Below are 23,588 nucleotides of genomic sequence, written 5' to 3'. Positions count from 1 at the left end.
AACACAAATAGAAATACAAATATAAGTAAAAATTCCTTTATTCTTAATATTATTCAATGAAGTGTCCATTTTTCTCTAATTGAAAAATGCTTTTAATAATCATATTTCCACCTCAGCTGTTCATATTCATATATCTTCATGTTATCCTGACCCTCTGGCAACAGTTAGAGAAGAGCTGGTACTGTAACCACAGAACTTCTTGGGTTAAAATACACAATGTGGATGTTACGTTTTGCTCTGTGTATAAAGATACTGTGTCCACATTTCCAAGGACTGCAAGGAGTATTCCTCTCTGAATTATATCATGGAAAGGCTAGAAAGATACCTGGTACCCTGTAGGAGACGCAAGAGATATGGGTTCAATCCCTGGTTTGGCATGATCCCCTGGTGGAGATAATGGCAACCCACTCCTGTATTTTTACCTGGAAAATCTCATGGACAGAGAAGGCTGTCAGGCTATAGTCTATGAGGTTGCAAAGAATCAGACAGGGCTGAGCAGCTAACACACACCCTTCAGCTCAATTCTCTTCGGTATTCAAAGTTCCTTGGTCACTTTCTTTTTTTTTTTTTTTTGGCAACTGACTCAGAGGTGAATACTGATTTTATGACAAGCAGAAAACTGGTTTAAATGTAAGTCCTTAAGTTATTCTCATCCAGTTCATTTTCCATACTATAGGCACTTATATCACCATTTCTTAGGATAGGTTTTCTGGCACAATCATGGTTTTTGCGGTGATTCTGAAACCATAGTCCTACTGCACAAATTCAGAAAGCTGCTCTTTTGCTTCTTGTCTCCTTGACTTGAACTAAGCTAAATTTGCTACAGGCCCCTTTCCTGATAAGCTCTGACCTATTACTTTAATTTTTATTTCCACTATGCTCCAAAATTATTAATGTTCCCTTTTAAATGATATCCTATGGCTCATTTACTCTTATCTCTGATTATGTCACATTTTGATAATTAATTTTAAAAATTTATAAACTTAAATGACTTTGTAAACCTTAAACTCTTTGGAAATGTCTAAACAAATAAGATAATATAGTTGTATTATGAAACATGAAAACTTGACTTACATTAGACTTATCATTAATAAAAGATAACTTCTTTACAGTGACCATTTTTATTTTACACTTTGTGACATATATATTATCTTTTTCTTTGTTCATATTCTTTTTTCATTGTTCAATTGGTATGGACTTGCCATATAGAATTTTACTCCATTTAATTTGGAAGGAATAATTTCAGTGAATTTTTCTTTATCATAGTTTTTTCTGGTTTATCATTTGTGTATTAGTTTTATTTATTAGTGTCATTTCTGTTCAGAATATTTTAATTCTAAAGTGATCAAACCAGTGAGTATTTGGGGATTCTGTTCTTTATACAATGCTAAGAAAAATTCTTCCCAACTCTAGGATTATAAAAAGATGAATTATTTTATTCTAACATTATTGCTTTTGTATTTTTACTTTTAAATATATATTCCATTTGGAGATTATTTAGTTTGGAGTTGTAGTAAGGACATAACTTTATATTTTTTTTATAAAATACTGGCATTTGCAGCAATGTGGATGGACCTAGAAAATATTACAGTTAGAAAAGAAAGTCAGACAGAAAAATACAAATATTATATGATATCACTTATATATGGGACCTAAAAACTAAAACAAATAAAAGTATATACAAAACAGAAACAAAACCACAGTTATAGGAGACCAATTTGTGGTTATCAGAGGGGAGAGGGAAGGGAGGAGAAACAAATTAGGGATATAGGATTAACAGATACAAACTATTATTGATAAAATAGATAAGCAATAAATATATGCTATTTAGCACAGGAAATTATATCCATTACCTTTTAATAACCTATAATGAACTACAAGCTACAAAAATACTCTGAATCATTATGTTGTATACCTGAAACTAGCTTAATTTATAAATTAACTACACTGAATATTTTCTTTTTTTTTATTTACTTTCATTAGTTGGAGGCTAATTACTTTACAACATTATAGTGGTTTTTGCCATACATTGACATGAATCAGCCATGAATTTACACATGTTCCCCATCCCGATCTCCTCTCCCGCTTCCCTCCCCATCCCATCCCTCTAGGTCTTCCCAGCGCACCAGCTCTGAGCACTTGTCTCATGCATCCAACCTGGGCTGGTGATCTGTTTCACCCTTGATAGTATACTTGTTTCAATGCTATTCTCTCAGAACATCCCACCCTCGCTTTCTCCCACAGAGTCCAAAAGTCTGTTCTGTACTTCTGTGTCTCTTTTTCTGTTTTGCATATAGGGTTATCGTTACCATCTTTTTAAATTCCATATATATGCATTAGTATACTGTATTGGTCTTTATCTTTCTGGCTTACTTCACTCTGTATAATGGGCTCCAGTTTCATCCATCTCATTAGAACTGATTCAAATGAATTCTTTTTAATGGCTGAGTAATATTCCATTGTGTATATGTACCACAGCTTCCTTATCCATTCGTCTGCTGATGGGCATCTAGGTTGCTTCCATGTCCTGGATATTATAAACAGTGCTGCAATGAACATTGGGGTGCACGTGTCTCTTTCGGATCTGGTTTCCTCGGTGTGTATGCCCAGGAGTGGGATTGCTGGGTCATATGGCAGTTCTATTTCCAGTTCTTGAAGGAATCTCCACACTGTTCTCCATAGTGGCTGTACTAGTTTGCATTCCCACCAACAGTGTAAGAGGGTTCCATTTTCTCCACACCTTCTCCAGCATCTATTGCTTGTAGACTTCTGGAGAGCAGCCATGCTGACTGGCATGTAATGGTACCTCATTGTGGTTTTGATTTGCATTTCTCTGATAATGAGTGATGTTGAGCAACTTTTCATGTGTTTGTTAGCCATCTGTATGTCTTCTTTGGAGAAATGTCTGTTTAGTTCTTTGGCCCATTTTTTGATTGGGTCATTTATTTTTCAGGAATTGAGCTGCATGAGTTGATTGTGTATTTTTGGCTAATCCTTTGTCTGTTGTTTCGTTCGCTATTATTTTCTCCTATTCTGAACGCTCTCTTTTCACCTTGCTTATAGTTTCCTTTGTTGTGCAAAAGCTTTTAAGTATAATTAGGTCCCATTTGTTTATTTTTGCTTTTATTTAAAATATTCTGGGAGGTGGGTCATAGAGGATCCTGCTGTGATTTATGTCGGACAGTGTTTTGCCTATGTTCTCCTCTAGGGGTTTTATAGTTTCTGGTCTTACATTTAGATCTTTAATCCATTTTGAGTTTATTTTTATGTATGGTGTTGGAAAGTGTTCTAGTTTCATTCTTTTACAAGTGGTTGACCAGTTTTCCCAGCACCACTTGTTAAAGAGGTAGTCTTTTTCCCATTATATATCCTTGCCTCCTTTGTCAAAAATAAGGTGTCCATAAGTATATGAATTTATCTCTGAGCTTTCTATTCTGTTCCATTGATCTATATTTCTGTCTTTGTGCCAATACCATACTGTCTTGATGACTGTGGCTTTGTAGTAGAGCCTGAAGTCTGGCAGGTTGATTCCTCCAGTTCCATTCTTCTTTCTCAAGATTGCTCTGGCTATTCAAGGTTTTTTGTATTTCCATAAAAATTGTGAAATTATTTGTTCTAGTTCTGTGAAAAATACCATTGGTAGCTTGATAGGGACTGCACTGAATCTATAGATTGCTTTGGGTAGTATAGTCATTTTCACAATATTGTTTCTTCCAATCCACGAACATGGTATATTTCTCCATCTATTTGTGGGCCATAAGTCTAGCCTTGGTAAATTCAAAAAAATTGAAATCATTCCAGTCATCTTTTCTGACCACAATGCAGTAAGATTAGATCTCAATTACAGGGGAAAAATTGTTAAAAATTCAAACATATGGAGGCTAAATAACACGTTTCTGAATAACCAACAAATCATAGAAGAAATCAAAAAAGAAATCAAAATATGCATAGAAATGAATGAAAATGAAAACACAACAACCCAAAACCTATGGGACACTGTAAAAGCAGTGCTAATGGGAAGATTCATAGCAATACAGGCATACCTCAAGAAATAAGAAAAAGGTCAACTAAATAACCTAGCTCTACACCTAAAGCAACTAGAGAAGGAAGAAATGAAGAACCCCAGGGTTAGTAGAAGGAAAGAAATCTTAAAAATTAGGGCAGAAATAAATGCAAAAGAAACAAAAGAAACCATGGCAGAAATCAACAAAGCTAAAAGCTGGTTTTTTGAAAAGGTAAATAAAATTGACAAACCGTTAGCCAGACTCATCAAGAAACAAAGGGAGAAGAACCAAATCAATGAAATTAGAAACGAAAATTGAGAAATCACAACAGACAACACTGAAATACAAAGGATCATAAGAGATTACTACCAGCAGCTCTATGCCAATAAAATGGACAACTTGGAAGAAATGGACAAATTCTTAGAAAAGTATAACTTTCCAAAACTGAACCAGGAAGAAACAGAAGATCTTAACAGACCCATCACAAGCATGGAAATCGAAACTGTAATCAGAAGTCTTCCAGCAAACAAAAGCCCAGGACCAGAGGGGTTCACAGCTGAATTCTACCAAAAATGTAGAGAAGAGGTAACACCTATCCTACTCAAACTCTTCCAGAAAATTGCAGAAGAAGGCAAACTTCTAAACTCATTCTATGAGGCCACCATCACCCTAATACCAAAACCAGACAAAGATGTCACAAAAAAAGAAAACTACAGGCCAATATCACTGATGAACATAGATGCAAAAACCCTTAACAAAATTCTAGCAAACACAATCCAACAACATATTAAAAAGATCATACATCATGACCAAGTGGGCTTTATCCCAGGAATGCAAGGATTCTTTAATATCCACAAATCAATTAGTGTAATACACCACATTAACAAATTGAAAAATAAAAACCATATGATTATCTCAATAGATGCAGAAAAAGCCTTTGACAAAATTCAACATCCATTTATGATAAAAAAAAAAAAACTCTCCAGAAAGCAGGAATAGAAGGAACATACCTCAACATAATAAAAGCTATATATGACAAACCCACAGCAAACATTATCCTCAATGGTGAAAAACTGAAAGCATTTCCCTTAAAGTCAGGAACAAGACAAGGGTGCCCACTCTCACCATCACTATTCAACATAGTTTTGGAAGTGTTGGCCACAGCAATCAACAGAAAAAGAAATAAAAGGAATCCAGATAGGAAAAGAAGAAGGAAAACGCTCACTGTTTGCAGATGACATGATCCTCCATATAGAAAACCCTAAAGACTCTACCAGAAAATTACTAGAGCTAAAAATTAACACACAGAAATCCCTTGCATTCCTATACACTAACAATGAGAAAACAGAAACAGAAATTAAGGAAACAATACCATTCACCATTGCAACAAAAAGAATAAAATATTTAGGAGTATATCTACGTAAAGAAATTAAAGAACTATATATAGAAAACTATATACTTAAATTTTGAAAAAAAAATAATTTTACAGGAAATGAAAAATCCCTTATATTTTTATATATGGCAATTAAATTATTTCAACACTATTTGTTAATTATTATTCTACCAAGTTTCATGCAAAGATGGGCACAATAAAAGACAGAAATGGTATGGACCTGACAGCAGCAGAAGATATTAAGAAGAGGTGGCAAGAATACACAGAAGAATTATACAAAAAAGATCTTCATGACCCAGATAATCATGATGGTGTGATCACTCACCTAGAGCCAGACATCCTGGAATGCGAAGTCAAGTTGACCTTAGGAAGCATCACTATGAACAAAGCTAGTGGAAGTGATGGAATTCCAGTTAAGCTATTTAAAATCCCCCAAATTGATTCTGTTATATATACCTTAAAAGGTCAGTTTTCATTCCAATTCCAAAGAAAGGCAATGCCAAAGAATGTTTAAACTATCACACAATTGTACTCATCTCATATGCTAGCAAAGTAATGCTCAAAATTCTCCAAACCAGGCTTCAACAGTACATGAACCATGAACTTCCAGACGTTCAAGCTGGGTTTAGAAAAGGCAGAGGAACCAGAGATCAAAGTGCAAACATATGCTGGTTTGTCAAAAAAGCAAGAGAGTTCTGGAAAAACATCTACTTCTGCTTTATTGGCTATGTCAAATCCTTTGACTGAGTGGATCACAAAAAACTGTGGAAAATTCTTAGAGGTGGGAATACCAGACGACATTACCTGACTCCTGAGAAATCTGTATGGAGGTCAAGAAGCAACAGTTAGAACCAGACATGGAACTACAGACTGGTTCCAAATTAGGAAAGGAGTATGTCAAGGCTGTATATTGTTACCCTGTTTATTTAATTTATACGCAGAGTACATCATGGGAAATGCTGGTCTGGACGAAGCACAGGCTGGAATCAAGATTGCCAGGAGAAATATCAACAACCTCAGATACGAAGATGACACCTCCCTTATGACAGAAAGTGAAGAACTAAAGAGTCTCTTGATGAGAGTTAAAGAGGAAAGTGAAAAAGCTGGTTTAAAACTCAACATTCAGAAAACTAAGATTATGGCCTCCAGTGCCATCACTTCATGGCAAATAGATGGGGAACCATCTCACCCTACCATGGAGACCCTAAACCCCAGGGCTGACTTGCCTCAGGCCAAACAACTACCACGAAGGGAGTGCAACTCCACCCATCAATTGATAAGTTTTACTGAACAAGGCCCTACCCACCAGAGCAAGTCCCTCCCATCCAGAAGCTTACAGGAACCTTTTAGCCTCATGTATCAGAGGGCAGACAGAAGCAAGAAGCACAATCCCACAGCAGCTAAAACAAAAACCATATTACAGAAAGTTAATCATGATGAAAAAGTAGAAAGTTATGTGTCAGATGAACGAACAACATAAAACCCCTTAAAAACAACTAAATGAAGTGGAGACAGGCAAGCTTCCAGAAAAAGAATTCAGAATAATGATAGGGAAGATGATCCAGGATCATAGCTAAAGAATGGAGGTAAATATTGAGAAGATGGAAGAAATTTTTACCAAGGACCTAGAAGAAATAAAGAACAAATAAACAGAGATGAAAAACATATGAGAAGGAAGCCAAAGCAGAATAACTGAGGCAGAAGAATGGATAATTGACCTAGAGGACAGAACAGTGGAAATCATTGCCACAGAACATAATATAGAAAAAAGAATGAAAAGAAATGAAGACAGCCTGAGACCTCTGGGACAACACTAAACACTCCAACATTTGGGTCCCAGAAGGAAAAGAGAGCAAGAAAGGACCTGAGAAATTATTTGAAGAGATAATAGCTGAAAATTTACCTAACATGAGAAAGGAAATAGTCAACCAAGTCCAGGAAGCACAAAGCGTCCCAGGAAGGATAAGCCTAAGGAGGAACACACCAAGACACATAGTAACCAAACTGACAAAAATTAAAGACAGAGATAAAATGTTAAAAGCAACAAGGGGAAAATGACAAATAACATATAAGGGGACATATCAGTTGTTCAGCTGATTGCTCAACAGAAACTGTACAAGCCAGAAGGGAATGGCATGATACATTTAACGTGATAAAAGGGAAGAACCTACAACCAAAAAATACTCTACCCAGCCAGACTCTCCTTCAGATTTGATGGAGAAATAAAAAGCTTTCCAGTTAAGCAAAATTAAGAGAATTCAGCACCACCAAATCAGCTTTACAACAAACGCTAAAGGAACTAAATACATCTGGGCAAGAAACACATGTGGAGGAAAAGACCTGCAGAAAATAAACCAAGAACAATTAAGAAAACGGTAAAAGGATACATACACATATTGATAATTACCTGAAATGAAAATGGATTAAATGCACCAAGCAAAAGCCATAGATTGACTGGGTAGATGAAAACATGTGCATGTATGCACTTTCACTTACCACATTGCTCTGCTTGACCCCCTTCCAAATTGTATGTAATTATTTTATATTGTTAATCATATTTCCATTATGGCTTGCAATTGTAATTATCTTTTATTTTTTGTTTGGCTATTGATTGTGAAAACTGATAAACATCTTTTTTTTTTTTTAGACTTAATGATAAACTTTTATTGGAAGAAATAAATGTTTTGTCTATGGCCCAGCTTTTCAGCTGGTCACAATACAGAGTGGGGAAGCACGAATGCCCTGTAGTCACACACAGACGATACTTACATCGTTTACTAATGTGATTATGTAACTATTACTCACTGAATACCATTGTATCATGATGGGTCAACAGAAAAATAATAAATCTCTATATCACCAATACTAGGATCTAACAGAAAAACCTGTAATCACTTTTTAAAATCCAAATGCATATCAGAATTATATTGAAATTTTTTGAAAAATACAAATGTTCAGGTTTTTTTTTTCTTTAGAAAAAAGGTTTGCTCTTTTACTCTAGAGTTCCAGATATGTTTCTAATGAGCAGTCATGTTTAAAAACAACTGGACTATATGATGATCTTTCACTTTTGTCTAGTTTGTTTCACTTTTTCTATTTCATATTTAGCGCTCCCATTTCATTTAGTTTATGTTCTAAAATTTCTCCATCTCAATTTTTTGATGTTCTTTTTTAAGTCTTTATCAAGTGTAGTAGAACTTTCATATATATATATATATATATATATATATATATATATATATATATATATGTATGTATAATATATATATTTTAGAAAACTTATGAATTTTTGCCTGATTAAAATTTATGACATTTTGATTCTACTTGTTTGATTTAGTTTGACTAGAATGCTAGATTTCTAATTAAAAAATAGATATGCAACAAGCAACAAAGATTTACTGTATAGCATAGGGAACTATAGTCAATATCTTGTAATATCTTATGATGGAAAATAATTTCAAAAACAATGTATGTGTATTTGTGTAACTGAATCAGCTTGCAGTGCACCTGAAACACTGTACGTCAACTATACTTCAATAAATCTATATATTTAAATAAATAAATACTTAACTGAAAAAAGAAAAAAAAGATAAAGTTAGTCCCTATGTGTTAAGTCAGTAAGCTATAGTTTCACTTGTAAGTTATCATTTTCCCAAAAGAAGGGTGAATTAAACTTAAACTGTCCTTAACTCCTGGTAGCCCTAGTGTTTACCTTTAAGAGAATCTTCTGATAAATATCTCATATTTCTATCTTACCCTAAAAGCCACTATTTCCCACAACTCCAACTCCTCTGATCAGACCTTTAGATGTCAGTCAGTCAACTGATAAAACTCGCTTTGAATCTGCAGACATCTTTCAATTACATATTACATCATCAGCCCCTACCCAGTAAGTTTCTCCTATTCCCAACCCCGCCCCCCGCAAAAGTTCCAGATAGTAATTGCTTGATGGCAATTTTTAAGGTCTTAGAATTTGTTATGGTGCTAAGCACATTCTAAGTATTCAAAAAATACCCATTTGAAATGAGCTGTTTTGCTGACGGGCCCTGAAAATGATTATTAGGCAATAACAAAGAGCAATTCTTAGAGAAGATGTAAGGAAGTCATTACAAAACTTTTTTCTTTAGACTTACATAAGTTAGTAAAACATCCCAGAAGCTCATGATAACAAAGGTCAGTTCCTATTGTAAGGAATGTCTCTTCACAAAACAATGAAATTCAAAAAATCAAATATCTATCCATAAGTTTTTTAAACAAGCCACTTAATAAAGTGACCCATTCCATATTTTCTAAATCTGATATAAGATCAACCTTCTCAATACTTTTTAATATAATGTACTGTTAAACTAAAGAAAAGGTCAAAAATACTTTCAGCATTTTTTGGCTTATAATATTATAGAGTTGTGTCAATGCAGGTTCATTGATTGTAACAAAGATACCACTGTGGTATAGGATATGGATAATGGATACTGTACATGTGTGGGGACTAGCAGTACATAGAGACTCTCCTTACTTTTTGCTAATGTTGCTATGGACTTAAAAATGCTCTAAAGAATATGTTTAACTAAAAAAAGAGAATTGTTAATGTGGAATATAACACAAAATAGAGGTTCCTGAAAGCAGTATTTCTATATTTATATTATAAAAAATGGAAACAAAATGTTTTTATCCACAATGCAAAAACTTTGTACTTATTACATAAATAAAACATGATTTCAATTAGAAAAAAGAATATACAAAATTGTCAGAAAGAAAGGAATAATAACATTCTGCCTCTTAAATATTCACAATTAACATATTGATGGCTGGGATTTTCATGTACTTTTAATGCATATGTGATATAATTAAAAAGTCAGTTTATATTTTTGAACCCTAATAAAAATTACATTAAACAACCTCAGGGGTGTGTGTGTGTGTATGTGTATGTATGTGTTGTATTTAACAGTAATCAATGGAAAAGGTTCACAGGAGGATTAAATTTGAGTATAATTTGCTCTATTTTACTTTACAGAAATAATATTCAACATGAAATGTAATAGTTTCATCTGTATTAGTTATGATAAAAGCAAATCTTTGGAAGCAAAGGAAAATCAATAAAAGTATCTTAGAGTTCAAACAAATTAACAGTTCTAAAGCAAATCTTACTTTAGTGTAGATGACTCCTACATCATATTATGCTTCCAGGAACTATATAATGCCATAAAGAGAACAAGATGTGAACATTCATTGTGTTAGAAGTAGTTCAAAGTAAGAAATTTGTTGCAGAGAAACTGACTGGATTGCCCTATTGATCTTTTTCCTCGTTTTGCTGATAACTAGGGAGAACATATGCACCCTCTCCAGAAGGTGAGTCAAGATAAAGGGTTTGAAATTCCAATATCCATGCCTCAAGGCAGGAGACTGTTGCTGAAGTCCTAAGAAAAAATTAGAATATGATTCTAGGAGTTGGGCTGCCAAAGAAGATAGAGATCCACAACACAAAGAGTGTTCTTCCTTTCCAGGAGGTTTTAAGAGTAAAGGTTCCAGGCCATCACGTTTTCTTACCTCTTAGGTGATTCCTTTCCTACTGAACAACATATTACTAAACCAGCTTAAGGGAGCTTCAGATGTGAGGTTATGAGGGCAGCAGGAAAGGAGGCAACCAAGTTGCTCGAAGGGTGCAACAAAACCTTGTGCAAATCAAGACTCAGGGAAAGCAGCAGTGGCCACCACAAGAGACTAAGCCAGACCTGCTTTTGAGTATTTGAGTGTCTCTTGTGGAGGCACGGGTCAGCAGTGGCCAACCACGGGGGTTCTCAAGGCAGCAACAGTCCTGGAAGGCACAGGGTATGGCATAAGTCCTCTTGGAGAAGGTCGCCATTAGCTCCACCATAGAGTCGCCGAGCAGGTGACCCACAAACTGGAGAACAATTATACTAAAGAAGTTCTCGCACTACTATGAAAGTTGTAGGCCCAGAACAGATTTCTGAACCTGGGGATCTGGCAAAGAAACTGAGAACCTCTGGGGAATTATACTTGTAGGCAAATGAGATTTTGATTAAAAAACTTCCAAAGGGCTGAGGAAACAGACTCTTGGAAGGCACAAAGAGAATCCTGTGCACACTAGGCCCTAGGAGAAAGGAGCAGTGACCCCACAAGAGACTGAGTCAGACTTGCCTGTATAAGTCCTTTTGAAGGAGGTCACTCAGGCCAAACTACAGGGAGTGAACACAAACCCACCCATCAGCAAACAATTAAAGATTTACTGAGCATGGCCTTGCCCACTAAAGTAAGACCCAGTTCTCCACATAGTCCATCCCTTCCATCAGGAAGCTTCCACAGGCCTCTTTCCTTATCAATCAGAGAAGAGATAGAATGAAAACTACAATCACAGAAAACTAATCAAACTGATCACATGGATCACAATCTTGTCTAACCCAATGAAACAAAGAGCCATGCCATGTAGGGCCACCCAAGATGGATGGGTCATGGTAGAGAGTTCTGACAAAATGTGGCCCACTGGAGAAGGGAATGGCAAACCACTTCAGTATTCTTGACTTGGAAAAGCCATGAACAGTATGAAAAGGCAAAAATATATGACACTGAAAGATGAACTCCCCAGGTCGGTAGGTGCCTAAGATGCTACTGGAGAAGAGTGGAGAAATAGCTCCAGAAAGAATGAAGAGATGGAGCCAAAGAAAAAACAAAGCCCAGTTGTGAATGTGACTTGTGATGGAATAAAGCCCAATGCTGTAAAGAACAATACTGCATAGGAACCTATGAATCAAGGTAAATTGGAAGTGGTCAAACAGGAGACGGCAAGAGTGAACACTGACATTTCAGCAATCAGTGAACTAAAATGGACTGGAATGGGCAAATTTAATTCAGATGACCATTATATCCTTTGTACTCAAAGATGGAGAAGCTCTATCCAGGCAGCAAAAACAAGAGTGAGAGCTGACGGTGGCTCAGATCATGAACTCCTTATTGCAAAATTCAGACTTAAATTGAAGAAAGCAGGGAAAACCACTAGGCCATTCAGGTATGGCCTAAATCAAATCCCTTACAATAATGCAGTGGAAGTGACAAATAGATTCAAGAGACTAGATCTGATAGACAGAGTGCCTGAAGAACTATGGGCCAAGGTAGTGATCAAAACCATCTCCAAGAAGAAGAAATTCAAAAAAGCAAAATGGTGGTCTGAGGGGGCCTTAAACATAGCTGAAAAAAAAGAAGAGAAGTAAAAGGCAAAGGAGAAAAGGAAATATATACCCATCTGAATGCAGAGTTCAAAAGAATAGCAAGGACAGATGAGAAAGACTTAAGTGAACAATGCAAAGAAATAGAGAAAACAATAGAAAGGGAAGATGTCTTCCCCTTCTAGAGATCTCTTCAGGAAAATTAGTGATACCAAGGGAACATTTCATGCAAAGATGGGCACAATAAAGGACAGAAATGTTACGCATCTAACAGAAACAGAAGATGTTGAGAAGAGGTGGAAAGAATACACAGAAGAACTATAGAAAAAAGATCTTCATGATCCAGATGACCACAATGGTGTGATCACTCATCTAGAGCCAAGCATTCTAGAGTGTGAAGTCAAATGGGCCTTAGAAGCATCACTATGAACAAAGCTAGTGAAGGTGATGAAATTCCAGTTGTGCTATTTCAAATTCTAAAGATGATCCTGTTAAAGTGCTACAGTCAATAGGCCAAAAAAATCTGGAAAACAGCCACAGAACCAGAAAAGATCAGCTTTCATTCAAATCTTAAAGAATGGCAATGCTAAAGAATGTTCAAACTACCACACAATTACACTCATTTCACATGCTACAAGGTAATTCTCAAAAATCTTTCAAACTAGGATTCAACAGTATGTGTATTGAGAACTTCCCAATGTAGAAGCTGGATTTAGAAAAGGCAGAGGAACCAAAGATCAAATTGCCAACATCTGTTGGATCACAGAAAAAGCAAGAGAATTCCAGAAAATAATCTACTATTGCTCATTGACTATGCTAAAGCCTTTGACTGTGGGGATCACAACAACTGTGGAAATTTCTTCAAAGGATGGGAATACCAGACTACCTTACCCATCTCCTGAAAAAAACCTGTATGCAGGTCAAGAAGCAACAGCTAGACTTGAACATGGAAAAACAGATTAGTTCCAAATTGGGAAAGGAATACATCCAGGCTGTATATTTTCACCATGCTTATTTAACTTATATGCAGAGTACATCATGCAAAATGCTGGGTTGAATGAAGCACAAGCTGGAATCAAGATGGCCGGGAGAAATGTCAACAACCTCAGATATGCAGATGATACCATCTTATGGCACAATGCAAAAAGGAACTAAAGAGCCTTTTGATGAAGGTGAAAGAGGAGAGTGAAAAAGCTGACTTAAAACTCAACATTCAAAAAACTAAGAAAAGGCATCTGGTCCCATCTTCTGGTGCCATCTGCTCCCATCCTACTTCATGGCAAATAGACGGGGAAAAAATGGATATGGTGACTTTATTTTCTTGGGCTCAAAAATCACTGTGGATGGGGACTGTAGCCATAAAATTAAAAGATGCTTGCTCCTTGGAAGAAAAGCTATGAAAACCTAGATTGCATATTAAAAAGCAGTGATGTTACTTTGCCAACAAAGATCTGAATATTCAAAGCTATGGCTTTCCAGTAGTCATGTATGGATGTGAGAACTGGATCATAAAGAAGCCTGAGCTCTGAAGAACTGACACTTTCAAATGTTGTATTACAGAAGACTCTTGAGAGTCCCCTGGACTGCAAGGAGCTCAAACCAGTCGATCCTAAAGGAAATCAACCCTGAATAGTCATTGGAAGGACTGATGCTGAAGCTAAAGCTCCAATACTTTGGCCACCTGATGGGGAGAGCTGACTCACTGGAAAAACCCTGATGCTGGGAAAGACTGAAGGCAGGAGAGGAAGGGGATGACAAAGGATGTGACGGATGGACGCCATCACCGACTCAATGGACATGAGTTTGAGCAAGCTCCAGGAGGTGGTGAAGGACTGGGAAGCCTGCTGTGCTGCAGTCCATCCAGTCACAAGAGTCGGACATGACTGAGCAACTGAACAACAACAAAGCTAGTCTGAAAGAAATACATGACAAATTGCTTTCCCTGACTCCAAATCTTCATCCTTTAGGTTAGAAAGAGTGTGACTTTCTCTTATACTATATCCCTTCTAAAATTCATGTTTGCAATATAGAAAATAACTATTCAAGATAAAAAAGCATAGGTAACAAAGAATATCTCATAATGTAACCCAGGTTACTAAAATATTGTAATTGAATTTTAGATCAAACCTCAGTTAGGAACTGCTTTGTTTGTTATTACTTTCTATAGATATACTCTCCTTGGTAACTTTTGAGTAAAAGGATTGACTGTGCCAAAGCAGATTTCAAATAGTTTTGGGTGCCCCAGAAAAATTCATCATAATAATATCTAGATTTTCCAAAAAATTCTCCATAATAATATATAAATGTCCCTAAGGCTTGATCTAATTACCACCAAATTCTATATTTATGCTGGTCTATTCAGTAACAGGAGAAAAACTACCCTCTGATGAAAATCTGTAAGCCAGGGACAAATAATGTCCATAGCAATTGTTTTAGATTCTCAATTTCTTCTACGTAAATACATTTTTTTTTTCATATTCTTTTATCATAGCTTCTGATTTTTGGTTCTGCATCTCATTTACAGTTTATTCTTACACCATGAACTCTGGGTGTTTATAGGGACTTCTGGCTTTAAAACACAGCATTTCCTAAATGAATGTGACTTGAACTCACTACTGTGGCTCTTTCCATTTTAGGTTACCATAAATATCAGAAATTTTAAACCCTTAGGAGACTAAGCACATTTCATCTCAAAACAGGAGCAGATTCAGACAATGATTACTTTATCTAATTACTGAAACCTGAATTCCATTCTTGATTAACCCTTTCCATTACTTTACTCACAGTATATTTTTCTAATGAGCTTCCATTATAAAATGCTGATATTTTTTCAAGCCTTCTCCTTTCCCTACTCCCTAACTTCTTTAGTGTTTTCTGGATGATAGGTTCTCTTAGGCACTCTAGGGTATTAATTATTCTCACTATAGTTTCCAACAAACCAAGTCAATAATGACTAGACAAGTGAGTAGTAAAAATAATAAAAGAATAATATATCAACAGAGTGAGCTGAAGAAAAGACTAAAAATGAAACTAACAGAAGATAGAATGGCAATTTTATATAAAAGGCATAGATTCAAAGATGAATCTTACAGAGAACAATTACTTCAGTTACTTTAGGAAAGTGAGCTTTGGGCTGCCCTGGTGGCTCCGTGGTGGAGAATCTGCCTGTCAGTGCAGGAGACACAGGCTTGATTCCTGACCCAGGGAGATTCCACAGGACACAGCTACAGAAGCCCACACACTCCAGAGCCCATGCTCTCTAACAAGAGACACCATCACAACGAGAAGCCCACACACTGCTAGGAAGAGTAGCCTGGCTTACCACAACTAGAGAAAAGCCTGAACAGCCATGAAGGACCAGCCCAGCAGAAAACACATTTAAAAAAGAAAGTGAGCTTTGAGACAACTTCAATAATGTTCTATGAATAATGGTCCATGAATGGTAGCTAGAAGCAGTGAAAAAAGGGTAAGACTATAAAGAATAGTTTTTAATAAGTGACATTAGCAGGGATGTGGTTAATAGACTCACTAACATCAAGGAGCTTTAGAAAACTCCATATAATTAATATATTTTAGCAAAAGATTTGTAATATTCAAAATACTTCCAAAGATCCAAAATTGTATATTTTACATATCTTCATAGGTATTTATGTATCTGTAATAGTTGTTTGCTATAACACAACATATTATATATGAATGTATGTATATATGGATCTGTATTTACATATGGTTGTTAGCTATTGGCATACCTAAATTGATTATCAGTATACAACATATCCATATCCAACTTGGATATCAGAATACAACATCAGTGAAAGTCTTCTCTATATAAAGCATATAAAAAGCATGTCACATGCTGAAATTAGTAAGTTTATATTCTACAGAGAGCCAAAAGATGTTTCACATAATCTTTACAGTGCATACTATCATCTGGAGTAAATTAATACAGTTGGCACTGAGTGTTAGTGAGGAAAGTGTTTTGAATAGGATAATCTGATTTTTAAAACCTATCCTTTTATTCAATGGTAAAACTTTGGCAGGATTTAAGGGACTGAGGACGTTACTATATCTACTGTGTCTAGAACACATGTCCTCAATTACACTGAGATCATACTAATTGCAGTCTGAGCATTTTGTATTTTCTTCTAATTATGTTAACATAATAGAAACATTTGTAGCTTAGGCTACTCAGGTACAATTGCAAATATGAAGGAGTTTACATACCAAACAGTGCATTACAATTCACAAAAAGTTCATTTCAGTTACTTATACTATAATGCCAAGTTTTCATTTTTACAATTACCTAGTGTTCAAAACAAAACTCTAAAAAATAAAAAAAGGCACAAATTTTGAGGTCAGAAGATCTCTGAGTTAAGTCCCAGCAATGTCACTTATCTGTCTGGCTTTTAGCAAGTTAATTGACCCCTCTGAGCTTTAGTTTCCCTATTTATAAAAAAAAAGAGGTAAAAGTACCTATATAACAGTATTGTGAAGAATAAACTACCTACCACATGCAAAATACCTAGCACAGTGCCTGGTACATAGTAGGCACTCAATAAATACAAATTTCTTTCTATTTTTATTGTGCCCTTAAAGCAATATATAATTTAGCATACATCACTCAGTGAATATTTTGTTATATATACAATTATCAGTCTTTAATAAACTAAATATTTCTTTATGCTTTCAGCTACTGAGAAGAGATTTTATATCACTATTAACAATTACTTGCAATAATTAATAAGAGAAAATATATATACAAAGCACAAATTAATTTTGGAGTGATTAATATACCACAAAAATTATATTTATACTATATGACTTTTATCATATCACGAAAATATCAAGAATATTAACAAGATAGAAAATATTAACAGAGATTAAAGAAATCATGAATACAATATAAACTATAATTATAGTATCTTAACAGTATTTAAAATAAACATAATAAAAAATAAAGAAATAAAAATAGCAATAAAAAAGAAACATAATAAAATAATTGTACTTACATGTTTCCAACGTGCAAACTTTTCTGTTATATTAGTTCCAGGCTGAAAAAAGAGTTCCTTAAAGAGTTTATCATCAAATCCTTTGTGCTTGTAAATCCATCTTTTTTCACATTCACTAATGGGTTTTTCATGTTTTTTATACAAAAACAAGTGGCTGAATATAAGGGAGGAAGGGGGAACTGCTGTTTAGTCTTTTTGCCAAAAAATGTGGGAGAAAACTACTTATGAGTTCACTTACATTTTAGAAAACATAGTGGTAAATTTAATATACTTGTTTTTGTATTATTACTATATAAAACTATTTAGGCACTCTAGGACTTTCTCATCAACATTCATCAAGGGACGAATGAGTGTTGAGAAATCTCTGGTGATATAAATACCCAAACAATTATCAAACTACACCTGGCTATGCATTTTATAATATAATGTTAGAGAGAACATGACTAAATTATCTATAGGGATATAAGATAACCAATGTGAGCTCTTCTTACTTTCCTTCTCCATTTAAGAAATAACATATTTCCAAAAAAAAAAAAAAAAGAAATAACTTATTTCCACCTAGGAATACTACTCTACAGCAACACTGTTCACAAGAATGTAATGTATGCCATAAAATAACTTAAAAGTTTCTATTAGCTACACTAGAAAACAGTGAAAAGAAATAGATGAGATTATTTTTAATACAGTTGACACATGAACACCACAAGTATGAACTACATGAGTCAATTATTCATGAATTATTTTGCAATTAAAAAAGTACCATCCTATCTTGGTTGGTTGACTCTACCACACTGCAAAAACCACAGGCATACAGGACCAAGGGTAAAAGACCAGAGCATCTGCAAATTCTGGTACTTGCAGCAGGTCCTGAAACCAACCTCTTGCAGATAAAAAGATGACTATATTATGTTTTATTTAACTTAGTGTATTCAAAATATCACTAGATAAATGACATCAACAAATTAACATTGTAATAATAAAATACTAAACATTAGCTCTATAAGATCAAAAACAAGAGGTAACATCTCTTACCCAACCTATTCAACATATTCAACATGGTACTCAAAGCCCTGCTCAGTCCAACGAGAAAATAAGAAAATCATATCCAATCTAATCTTTGAGAACAGATACAAAAATTCTAAACATGAGCAAAAAGAATCCAGCAATGTAAGCAAAGAATAATGTGAATACTATGATTAAGTATTACAAAGCTCATTATATAAATAATAGAGAGAAAATGTAAAAATATATAAATGGAGGCAGAAAGGCACTAGATAAAATTCAGTAACCAATCATTGTTCAAAAATTTTTAAGAGAGGATATCAAAGTAAGCTACTTCAATATTATATAGACAGATCACCAAAAACCAGTAATATTCATTATATGTGATAAAAGTGCAAAATCATTTGAACTAAAATCATGAAACAGGTAGGAAGCTTACTGCTACCATTACTATTAAACAGCAAAAGAAAAAATTAAGCAAGGAAAGCAATTTTTCCATTTCTGAAATTTTTAAAGTGGTCTCTACCAATGTATTCCTTCACTTAAATATTTTCACTGGTGATCTAAAAATTAGGGTGAAATAATTAAAAGAATAAAACTTACAGTGATTCAACTAAGACAGAATTCTACTTTGCTTGCATGCAGTCTTCACTGGTTGAGCAGCACTGCTCCATAAAATAATTCCGTCTTTCCTCACCATACCTAAGTGTCAGTTGCTCAGTCATGTCCGACTCTGCGATCCCATGGACTCTAGTCCGCCAGGCTCCTCTGTCCACGGTATTCTCCAGGCAAGAATGCTAGAGTGGGTAGACAATTCCCTTCTCCAAGAGATCTTCCCAACCCAGGTATCAAACCCAGGTCTCCTGCTTTGCAGGCAGATTCATCACTGAACCATCAGGAAAGCCATGTGCAAAGACACTGTCATTGACCCACATGACTAATGCATTTCAGTCCATGGGAAGTGAGAGGCATAAAAACAAAGGGGATCCAATTACCATTTAAGTATTTGAAGCAACAACTGCAGCCATTAATTCTTTTCACTTACAAATCTAACAAAAATATAGTCAGATGAACACACTTAGCTGTAAGTAAAATTGGTTAGTAAATATCTAGTAGTTACTTAACTACTAAAAGAAAAAGAAAACAATGGATTTTCAAGAAAAAATTAGTATCTTGAAAATGACCAGTAAGTGCTCTCTAAACAGAAGTCTGTAATACCATGAAGTTGACATTCTCTGATAAGTAGAATTAGATAATAGAGAAACAGAACACAAAATAAATAACAAGTGAATTGCTTTTCACATAGGCTGAACTTAGTATTGCTAAGAGGACATAAGATACAGTAAGAATATTAGAAAAACATTTGAGTAAAGCAAACAAGAAATACAAAGGCAAAAGTATGCTTAAGGAGACCAGAACACATTTGACATGTTTTAAGAACGTGAAGAAGTTCAGGGAAATGGATAGTCACTGCAGAGTTTTGAGCAGAAGAGTGGCTTTAAGTTCAGAGAAGATCAAGATGGTGGAATAGGAGGACATGGAACTCACCTCCCCCCATGAAAACACATCAAAAATACATCTACATGTGGAACAATCCAGAAAAGTAATCATAACTTGAAGAAACATTCCTGCATGACCAAATCTGTGAGAAAATTCACACAGAAGCAGGTAGGAAGAGAAGACATGGGATCAGGTCAGGAGCTGTGCCTCTGGGAGGGAGACTCAGAGGAAAAAAGATATTACACAGGTGGAGACCCTCCTTGGGGAATGAGCTGTTCAAATCACACATAGAGCACCCAGCCTTGGAGTCCGACACTGGGAAGATGAGCCCACTTTGCTGGTTCCAGGGCTAGTGGGACTAACAGCAGGGCTGTGGGAAGCCTGCTTGTGAGAAGCATGCACAAGTTCACATTGATCCCGACACAGGGCAGAGAGGGAGAAGACTGCAGGGTGGTTGGCTCATTTCCCACAACAACCCTGGCCTGCATACCAACCTAAGAAGAGTAGTCACTCATGATGCACCTCCGCACTGGGCTAAGGGACGTGATACACCTCCACACTGTGGCTGAGCAACAAAGGACAGAGGCTCAGACCCAAAGCAGCAACTGAGCCACGCAGGGGCAGCCACTCCTGGTGCTGACAAAAGCAGTGCCTTGAAGCCATCCAGGTCCCTTCCCAGGCCAGACCCCCATAGCCAGACCTTGGGTCCTGGCCCACACCAAGCACGTAAGAAGAGCATTGGGTCAAACAAGTAGATGTTTTGGATGAAATGGAAAAATTCCCCCAAAGATACAAATTTCCAAAACTAACGTAATAAGTAGGAAACCTAAACAGACTTTTAACAAGCAAAACAAAAACAAAAACCCTCACTGAATTAATAATTTAAAATATTCTCACAAAGGAAAGCCCAGGCCAAGATGACTTCACTGGTGAATTCTACCAAATATTTAAGGATAAAATAAAATCCTTCACAAACTTCCACTCTTCCAGAAAATAATGGGGGGAATATTTTTCAATATATTTTTATGATTCTAGGGGAAGTTTTGCTAGCATGCCAGAAAGTGACAGATTCTTTTTTTATAAAAGGAATGGAAAATCCTTTGTAATACAGAGGTTTCTAGTGTGAAATCATTTGCTTTAGCAAGATTACCTTTGAAGTAATAGGAAAGATTATTTTTTAAAATTAGAGGATCCAACTCCCTTGCCAATTCCATTATCAGAAAGATAGTGATTTAGATACAAAATAATAACAAACTATGGAATCAGAATACTTCTAATAACTAACATCCGGAAAGCATAGCCTATGTGCCAATCAATTCTGAGCACCTAACAGGTATTGTCTCAATTTGCCCTCACAAACATTACTGTCCCTATATATTGAGCCTCAGAGGAAGTTTAACTCACTCAAGGGCCAAGAGCAAGAGAATGGGCCTACCAGGTCTCTCAATTTCTAGGTCAGGTCACTTCTCACTCCAAAGAGATTCACTAGTATACCAGTAGGTAACTTTGTGAAGAAAGCTGAGCACTGAAGAATTGATGCTTTTGAACTATGGTGTTGGAGAAGACTCGAGAGTCCCTTGGATTGCAAGGAGATCCAACCAGTCCATCCTAAAGGAGTTCAGTCCTGGGTGTTTATTGGAAGGACTGATTATGAAGCTGAAACTCCAATACTTTGGCCACCTCAAGTGACCTCATTGGAAAGGACCCTGATGCTGGAAGGGATTGGGGGCAGGAGGAGAAGAGGATGACAGAGGATGAGATGGCTGGATGGCATCACCAACTCAATGGACATGAGTTTGAGTAAACTCCAGGAGTTGGTGATGGACAGGGAGGCCTGGCATGCTGCAATTTATGGGGTTGCAAAGAGTCGGACACAACTGAGCGACTGAACTGAACTGAATTTTGCAGAACAGCTTTCTGGCACTCTGGTGGGTAGCTTACCAGCAATTACAAAAATAAAGAACTCCACAGGCATCCAGGAAGAATATATATATATATATATATATATATATATATATATATATATATATATATAAAACTCAATATATATTAGAAATGGCAAAAATTCCTCAGGATTTTTGGTTGTTTGGCACTCTTCCTTATTTTGAGCACTGAGTTCTATTGATCTTCACTCACCACTCATAATTTTTGCTTTTACTTTGGTTATTCTAGTCATTTTCTAAGATGCATGTTGGGAAGCCTTTCTAAGTTTTCATTTTTCTTCATTGTGGATAAAAAATTCTCTCAACCTATTTATTGTTTCCTCTCTTCAGGAGAAGTGAATGCTGAAGGCGGGGTGGGGGGTGAATTTCAGTTCATTTTCATACTGAAACTCAAACCATAAACAATTACAACAGTAAAATTTTAGTCTTGTTTTCCAGATTTTACCCTGGATCCTTATTTATCTTAGTTTCAAGTACTATATTGAGTTTATTGTTTTCCAGTTATTGTTTAAAAAAAAAGTCTCAAGTATTTCTAAAATGCTATAAATCTGTGACTTTCTTTCATCTATAATGTCTTTGGTTTTCAGCTCTTATGGGCCAGAAAGGTCTTCACAATTATCTTACAGGCCAGAAACATCTTCACAACTATCAGCACAAAAATAACCTATAACCTATGTAATAGACAATACATCTAGGATAATTATGGAAAAAAGTGGTCAAAAATTAAAAACTATCCTTTAAAACTCCTCTTCATTCATATTTGATTTTTAACATTTTAATTAAACAACAAAAAGCTCAACAAGACACAATAGTCTGCATATTATTTGCTACTGCAGATTTCATATAATCAGCAATTTTGATTAGAGTATAGAAATATACATGTAAAATCTTAACAAGTATGGAATTGTGATTGCTATTAAAAAGGTAGAAGTTAATTTCAACTTGCCAAGAAAGGAAGCAAGAGAAGGAAAAAGCAGAGTAGAGGGGAGGACTGCGTAAGGTTTGGCTGCTATTCATGTAATCCCTTAAACTAAAAACTTTGGTGACACTCACTGTGTGATAATTTGTGTGTTAATTTTAAAAACTTTTAATGTATTTTACATTTTAGATCAGTAATAGGTTCATAGAAAAACTGACAGGAAGGTAGAGAGAATTCTTATATATTCTTTGCTCCCACACATGCATAGCCTCCCTCATGATTAACATCCCCAACTAGAATGGTACATTACAATTGATGAATATACATTGATACATTACTACCACTCAAAGACCATAGTTTATATCAGTGTTGAATGTCAGTGGTGTACATTGTGTGGATTTGCACAGATATACAATGACAAGTAATCATCATCATATATGATATTGAGTATTTCACTGCCCTAAAAATCCTCTGTTCTCTCCCTGTGGCAATCACTGATTTTTGTACTATCATAAGAATCTTGCATTTTCCAAAACGTCAGGTAGTTTGAATCACAAAGTATATAGCCTTTTCAATTCTTTCAGTTGGTAATATACATTTAAATTTCCTCCATCCCATTCATGGTTTCATAGCTCATTTT

The 23,588-nt window shown here is 35.5% G+C and overlaps 1 protein-coding gene across 1 annotated transcript in view; it reads right to left on the bottom strand.

Moving 5' to 3' along the window:
• The window catches only part of LRRIQ3 (leucine rich repeats and IQ motif containing 3), a 194,355-nt gene that overhangs the window by 105,161 nt on the left and 65,606 nt on the right, over positions 1–23,588 (bottom strand). The window contains exon 5 of the mRNA XM_065910938.1: positions 17,585–17,738. Within this exon, the coding sequence (XP_065767010.1) occupies positions 17,585–17,738 (154 nt within the window). The remainder of the gene's footprint in view (positions 1–17,584; positions 17,739–23,588) is intronic.

Source organism: Muntiacus reevesi, chromosome 1 (assembly GCF_963930625.1).
Source record: "Muntiacus reevesi chromosome 1, mMunRee1.1, whole genome shotgun sequence".
Lineage (NCBI taxonomy): Eukaryota > Metazoa > Chordata > Mammalia > Artiodactyla > Cervidae > Muntiacus > Muntiacus reevesi.
Note: the sequence above shows the minus strand (reverse complement) of the source record. Positions and strands in the feature narration are given on the sequence as shown.